At 43.5% G+C, this 8,002-nt stretch overlaps 1 protein-coding gene across 2 annotated transcripts in view; it reads left to right on the top strand.

Annotated features, from left to right (window-relative positions):
* The first annotated feature begins 97 nt into the window (after window positions 1–97).
* Window positions 98–8,002, top strand: part of phlpp2 (PH domain and leucine rich repeat protein phosphatase 2) — a 31,175-nt gene continuing 23,270 nt past the window's right edge. Inside the window, exons 1-3 of one of the 2 annotated variants that reach the window (XM_047580553.1) lie at window positions 98–450; window positions 2,295–2,575; window positions 5,035–5,168. In XM_047580553.1, coding sequence (XP_047436509.1) covers window positions 238–450; window positions 2,295–2,575; window positions 5,035–5,168 — 628 coding nt within the window. In that variant the 5' untranslated portion in view covers window positions 98–237. Of the gene's footprint in view, window positions 451–2,291; window positions 2,576–5,034; window positions 5,169–8,002 lie in introns of both variants that reach the window. The other variant, XM_047580552.1, reaches the window with a different exon arrangement.

The raw sequence follows: 8,002 nt of genomic DNA, 5'->3' as shown, positions 1-8,002 counted from the left end.
GCCCCATCCCTCTCCCCTCGGAAAGGCCCAGCGGCTCTTGAATAATAAATAGCCTGAACACGCCCACCTAATGTTTATTGATCAGCTCTCCGGCAGGCCCGTCTGACAGCAGTCAGATTAGTCGGGATATGGCGTCGCTGCACCGACACAGGATGATTTTTCACCGCTCCGTGGGAATTTGCGAGTCGCGCACCGGGACGGCGCTCTGTTTCTGTCGCTCTTTCTAGGGGATCATACATGGCGATGGAGGACGAGGATAACAACGCAGCGGTTGCTGCGACCAACATTCAAGCGGGCACCAAGAAGGGAGGTGATGTCGGAGATAACGGGGCTTGCATAGACAGGCAGCCGGACACGGTGGTCCACCAGGCGGGGCTGAATCCGACTGCAGGTCGCGGCAGCCGCAGTGGTCCCGGAGCTCACGCTGCAACGGGGATCCGAGTTTTAAAGGCAGGTCATGGGAGATGATGTCTGTTCCTACGGTGCAGTGGGTGATTCAAACAGGACACGACACGTATCTCTGTTGCGTGTGTAGGTTTGCTTACACTGCAGTGGGTGATTGAAACAAGGCAAAGTGCATGAATTAAAACGCATCCTGGCAACATTATGTAACGCCTGGAAGTGATTGATATTCTCTAATTGATGACTGATCTGTGGATGATTACCTTTCTGTGCACTAGTTGCCACAGACCACACATACATTGTAGTACAGGAAGGCCCACTGCTGAACAGTTTTTATGTCATTTTAGGGCAAGACTCATGATGTGTAATGACATGTAAGTCCCCAGCTATCTAGAGAGAGAAAGAGAGATCAGCTGTGGAGTCTTAGTCAGTGTGCCTCGCTGGGCTCTACGTTTCAAAGAACGGGCTGTATTTCAAAATATGCAATAAAATATGCCAGTGTCAAACATATTTTATGATATGTCTTAGGATTCCATGTAATGTTGCAGCTCAGCAAAGCTTATTTCTGTCAGTACTTTTCCGTGAGGATTTGCATACATATCACATGCAGACATCCATCAATGATTGACAAAGATGTGAATTTATTCACCCAGAGTTGAACAGACATGGAGTATCTTTGTGTGTGTGTGTGTGTGTGTGTGTGTGTGTGTGTGTGTGTTTGTGTTTGTGTGTGTGTGTGCGTGCTTCCTCCTGAGTCAGCAAGGCCTGCTACACATTCACGCAGTGACACATACCCACACCTGGGAGCTGCCCAGTACATCTGTAGTCGAGCACTGAGTGACTGAGCAGCAGCAGCAGCAGCAGCAGCAGCTCGGAGCTTTATTCATCACACACTGACTGTAGTTGAACAGGGGAAGGGTAGATAGATAGCTACTTTCTCTGTGCCAAGCATTTTTTTTTTTTTTTCAACAGGTGTAGGATTTAAACTCACCTGTCTATGATCGCATCCTCAACATTTTAACTTCTGGGTCAATGCTGAGTCAGTAATGACTTAGTCACTAAGTAAATGTATAAAGAAATATATATATATATATATATATTAAATACTCACATGAGGCTTTCTGTTTGACATGATAGCTGAAAGGATCTGTCACATAAATAATTAGTTCAAGTAGGAGAAAATAACTTTGTCATTTATTATTAAATCACTTTTCAATCACTTTAACAATTCCTAATATTATTTTGTGACAGAGCTACTGTGACCAAGATTTTGTTTTTAAACTAACCAAAACTGTGTGTGACAATAAGAATAAATGAGGATTAGTTGCCGCTCTTAACTGCATGCCTCATTGAATATCACAGTAGCAAGTCTCCAAAATGGACGCTGTCCAGAGGTGTGCTCTCACATTCAGTCAGTGAATTTTCTGGGTAGATGCAGGGTCGAGATGGATCCTGGACAAACTTCACGAGCAGCTGGTTTCAGCATGATGTTGCTCCTTATAAATGTTGGTTTCATGGAGTCCAGCACCGCATAATTTTTCAGGAAAACGTCAGGCCGTCCCACATCCGGCTAACATCATCACAAGTGATGAGGGAGAAGCACAGCTAACGTGATATTCCTGTTAGCAACAGAGGCTTATGGACAGAGGCTGTTTGTCCAAGTTTAAGTCTGATAAGAAGCTTTGAAACCATATATAATGACAGTTAGTCACATATTGGGTTATCCGGGTAACTACCAGCACAGATAGGGTTGATGTGAACACATGGCATATTGTATGTGGTACTGCGGGCAGCCCATTTTGAACCACCCTCTTTAGGCACCTCTTGGCTGTTATGTTGACACGTATCTGATTGCAATCTGCGTGTTAAAGAGACTGTTTCTGTGTCAGCAGCGCAACATGAAGCGGAACGGGAGTCGAGGCTGCGTGACGAGAAAGACCAGATTTGGATCACGAGAGCGTGACTGGCTAAAGGGGGACCCCCAGCGGGGCTGCGTATGTCTGTATGGGGGGACGGTGGACCCCCAGCCACCTGCCTCTGGCCCGCAGGGCTCCTCCACCCCTCAGACGGACCTGCAGCTGGTACTCTGCTCCACCAGTACCACCGTGGAGGAGCTGTGCGCTCAGAGGGATGGGCAGGGGCTCTACGTTCAGCTGCATGGAGACCTGGTCAGGTAAGAGCATGATATGACAAGTCACGACTGTTCCTTTTGTCCTCTGTATTTGAGCCTCATTAGTAAAGATGCCTGCTCAGAGTCCAGCTGTATGGGTATGGGTGTAATGTAGTGGCTTATTGGTCAATGGTCATGAGATGAGCTTCTTCATAAAAGGGTGATGCGGCTTAAATCAGTTGCTATGCATTGACTGCCTCCAGCCTCCTTTCAATTTATTCAGTGCTGTATCCCTGTGCAATCTGCAGCCCTCAGCTTATTGAAGCTCATGCATTGGAAAAACTAAAAGCGAAAATGACGCAAAGCGTGAAAAAAATGCTTTGGATTATTGTTGTGTGAGTATATTGCAAGTGAAACACGAGACGGTATGCAGCTGGTTTAGACAGCTCGAATGGAAGTACATCTCTACCATCTCTCACAAAACACAGCTGAAAGGGGCGTAATGGCTTATAGTGTTATCTAACTGAGGCAAATCAGAAGCATTTTGTTTCTGAATAAATATAAATTTCTCTTTTTCATTTATATAATACAAAAAATATATTGAAAAAAAAACAATAAAAAGAGAATGTCACCTTGAATAAGTATGAGTAAATCACTGACTGTATGCTCATCTCCACAAGACATATGTAGACCCAAATAGCAAATGACCCCTTAATTATCCGTGAAAGGATAAAAAGCTGCTTCACTGATGCGTGACCAGGAAGGAATCCATCCCTCATTTACTTTCCATGGAAAATCTATTTGAGGATATTTGAAAGGAGAGTCTGAAATCAGTGGTCAGCTATAGCTTAAATCTCAGTGATTTATAGCCTGTGTATCTGTCCATTCGGGATTTTTATTTGTGGGATATTGCTAAAAAGAAATATTTCCACATGTAATGTAAAAATGTGTATGGAAAGCATTAATTGCTTTACTGTGATGCCATGGATACGTGACTGGAGGCTAAAGGCATGAAACAAATTCTTTAGATTGACGAGAAGCTGTTGGCACTGCAGAGTAGTGCGGACTGGTAATGATTGAAAGGCTTTTGATAAGCCCATGGATGGGCTCTGCTGGTTCACTGTGTATTTCAGCAGTAAAGCTCTTAACCTGCAGTCTGCCAGCGAGTATGATCGGGTGGATTTAAATTCAATATTAATGTCCTCAACTTTCAAAAACAGTCTTTTGGCAGCTTGTGAGAACTTTGGTTTCTGTTTATGCAAAGAAAAAAATCCATCACTGCAGAAGACGGCACATTAAGTCGAGTCAGGATAGCCATGAATGCATTACTTAATGGGAAATACATGCAGTAGAACTCCATTTATGTTTAACGTCAAAGGTGCCTTTATGTTTCCTCTTCGTATTGTAGATTATATTCAAAAGCTTTTCTTACATAATCACGAAGTGGGTAATAGGTTTAATTATTGCAGTTGATCATAGATGCAGGTACTGTATCAAAGAGCATGAAACACACAAAGCTCTTGACAGCAGTGAAGAAGGGCTTGAATTAGGAAAATGATAGAAGCCTTTTTTTCATGATTGTATTTAAGTAGTTTGTAGCAACACGGCTCTTCTAGCGAGTCTTGGCCTGGGCTCTCTCCTGCTTGTATTTTCAGGTGGAGATATTCCATTTTAAGATCAATTTACTGAGACAGTAGAGTTGATGGAGGACATCCATTCATCTGTTTTTGAACCATTTATCCTGATCAGTGTCACAGTGCCAGTGGGGTGAGCAAAGCCGTACAGAGCTCTCTTTCCCAGCAACAGACTCTTCCTTGGGGGATCCCTAAGTGCTCCCAGGACACATGGGATATGTAATCCCTCCGACATGTTCTGGGTTTGCCCAGAGTTTCCACCCAGTTTGTCATGCCCAGAACGCTTCCAAAGGGAGGCCTCCCAGACATATCAACTGGCTCTTCTCAGGGGAGTTAGCAGCTTGATACCACAGGCCTCCTACATCACTGAGCTCCTCGCTCAGAAATGTAAATATGTGTGACCTTTGCAGCTCAGTCAGGTACAACCCAAATATGTGATGCAGAAATATTATCTCCTGACCTTAAGGCTGATAAGGTAAGGAGTACTGCCCAAGAGAAAGGTATGTTAAACTAAATGTGTGTTGTAAATCCTGGTTCCTGTGGTGATGATGGTGGTGGTTCGTATTCCATCTCCACAGCTACTGAAGGTGCAGATGCAGAACCAATTACACTCTTGGATTTTTCACAAGTGCACTCTCTTTGCAGTTCTTGGTTTGGTCAAATTCCAGCTTGTTGATTATGGTAATATTCTTGGCAATAGTGCTTCCAGCTTGGCCAGCTGCCCCATCGAGCACGGTTTATGCTTTAGTGGGTGGGCGTTTGTTGAGAGACGCTTCATTCCTCGCTGTGCTTTGTCGAATCCGATTGGTCAGATTGTCTTATTTTATGGCAAGTTGATGTCTATTGTCAGCATTGTCACGCCATCTCTCCCTTTCTCTGGCCCTGCAGGAGGCTCGACCCCTCTGAGCGTCCACTCCAGATGGTGTACGACTACCTGGTGTCTCTTGGTTATGCAGACTCTGTACGAGTGCAGCAAGAAGCCGCCAACTCCGACCTAAGCTGTTTGATCCGTTTCTACAGTGGTGAGTACTCAACCCCAGGGGTCGTCCTACCTTATTTTCACTAAGTGCAATCTGTTGTGTACTTGGTGTCTTCAGCTGAAAACGGATCCGACGGGCCCAACATTCAGAAATAGTTCCCCTTTTTTTTAAGCATGTGCCGCTGGGTAAAGTTCAGGTCAAACTCTCTTTGTGTTGTGCCCCTCTGACGTTGGCTCTAGTGTCCAGCACAGCCAAGGATATCATAAACACACACCCATCAACACCATCCTTCATCCTGCTTCATTGGCTCCAGGACTGAAGTGACTAAGTGTCCCTGTCAGTGTTATTAATGCAGTACCAGAATGGATGTGACTTTGGAGAAATCAGCAACAAATGCGTGTACTTGAATGTATCTATCTAGCCCTCCTTCTTTGAGTTGGTTCCTTGGTGTAATGTTATTTGTACAGAAGCAGCAATCAAAGGTTTTACCATTAAATGGTAAGAGTAAATTATGGGTGATATTCTGATGTTCCTGCTGAGTCAGTGGAACTTCTCATGTCTGAGGTTTGGACCAACTCACATGCTGCTCTACAACATAGAGGAAGACTGAGTAAACCACAGCATCAACATGTACTTCCTCCCCCGTCTATAATGAAGCACTTATATATATATATTATAATTAATTATTCATATCTGGGTTCTGAACTTTGTGGTTCTTAGTTGAAAAAACCTTTGAATCCTAGACTATTTATACTACATAAAGACCTATGGTGTCCTGATTGAGATTTCGTTTTAATAGAAGAATGAACATTATCAATTCTTGATACTTCGCATACATTGATCTATTAGCAGCCTTTCGTTTTGTAAGACTCTGATCCCAAGCTCACCGTGGCCTCAGCTGTTCGGTTTTCCCCGGTCGTTATGTGTCCAGTGGCCAAGTGTTTTTCTTTTTCTCTTGACAACATGAGAACTGGTCAGATCTTGGCTACTATCAGTAGTCAGGCCACACCGAGTCTAGCCAGGCCCCTTGGAGACTTCCTGCCTCTTTTTGTCGTCTCATGGGAAAATAGGACCAGGCACAAGCCATGAGTGGTATTCAGGCATTCTTAATGTCCAGCTCAAGGCAAAGGGACACTTTAATTTGTTGCCTGTAGAAGTGCTCAAATAGAAACTGTAGATGAATGTGTGACTGTGAAATGTTTCCAAATGAACAGAAGATAAGATAATCTCTTTTCCTGCAAATTAATTGTCATACAAATAAGTGATTAATGATTGAATTATCCTTTTTGAAACGGCAGCATTTGTTAAGATCAGGGATGTCAAACATAAGGTCTCAGGGGAAAACCGGCCCACCAGAGGATCTTATGAGGCCTGCGGCTGGAAAGTGTAAAATGCAGAAATTACATAAAGGACTATTGGCATTTGGGAAGATTCATTAAATATACATAATGTCCTATGTTCCACATGGTTCCTGAACGCACCACAAGTGGTATCGCAAATGGTATGGACAGACGCCAATCTGTTTGATTAGCCAGTTAGTGATGTTCAAGTTAACCTACTGGGTTTCCAGGTGGGTGGGACTGAGAGGAGAGACGAAGCTAGAAAGAAAGTCACCACTAAAAACTTAGTTCAGTAAGCTTTTAAAGTTAGTTGAAGCATTTTCCCATCGCAAATTCTACTAAACCGTGACCACACTGTGGACCGTTGCTAGTTGGCTCTTCATGCTAGTAGTATAAGAGACTTGTTCTCGGAAAATACTTATTGCACTAAGCTGCTAAAGCCTACTGGATGGACGAAGCCTGAGTTCATTTCGTGTTTCTTCACCACAGTGATGGGACACTACTGAAGGAGGGTTTTGCCAAACTATATCCAACAACATCCTGTGTCCCAGGAACTGCGAATACCGTTGAGACACTGGATTCGAATGAGATCCAACATGCGCTTGCGTCAACTATTTGGTACTATAGATGAATCATTTTTTAGTTTTCATATGAAATTCAAATGTTAGGACCACGTGGTCGAAAATGAAGGTTGTGTGTGTGCTAAAAAGTATCATGAATGGGAGACTGAGCTCTCATGGGCAGCATAGCTGTATATGAAGCTAACCAGGTCTCTCTGCACCCTAGAGAGAGTCATACATTCTGACTGTATACTCACATCACAAATGTAATACTTTAGTAGATGCGTCATCCATTCACCTCCCATGCAAAGAGTGATTAATAGTTTTGAGGCAGGTTACCAGCCCTCCTGTAAAATGAGAGAGCAGAGTGCTACAACAGTAACTGCTATTTGTCCACTGTTTTAGTAGCAGAGCACAACATCCGGAACTAAGTAGCAGGCAGCTAGAAAATCGCACTTTATTTTTTTACCAGGTGCATGCCTGGTTTAGATGCTTGTTTTTCAAGGGTATTGAACACCTGCACTTCTTGGGCCGTATGCTGTCACCATTATTAGATGTCAAGTGTCCTATAAAATGATGAACAGCTAGTGGCACTGATTCCCTCCTCAGGTGACATATTGGGAACGGATTTACGTGAAAGGGCCCAGTCAGACCTTTAAATGGTGGACAATGATGTGGAAATAGTAATGGAAAGTGAATGCAGTCCGGTCAAATGTTTGCAGAATATTATTTGTGACGTTCAACATCGCTGGACCTTATTAGTTCCCAACAGAAAGTAGCTGTTATAAACCCTGAGGGAGCGCCAGCGGACTGAATATAATGATCTGTGCAAAAAGGTTTAGTTTCATATGCCTAGGTTTTCATTTTGGACTGTGTTTATGTTGGCCATGGCATTTAAAAAATGATATTAAAAAATTTAATAGGCGTCTTTCTTTCCACAGAGACTAGTCATGTTACTCTGCATAATCCACAGACT

Source organism: Mugil cephalus, chromosome 3, assembly GCF_022458985.1.
Source record: "Mugil cephalus isolate CIBA_MC_2020 chromosome 3, CIBA_Mcephalus_1.1, whole genome shotgun sequence".
Taxonomy (NCBI): Eukaryota; Metazoa; Chordata; class Actinopteri; order Mugiliformes; family Mugilidae; genus Mugil; species Mugil cephalus.
Note: the sequence above shows the minus strand (reverse complement) of the source record. Positions and strands in the feature narration are given on the sequence as shown.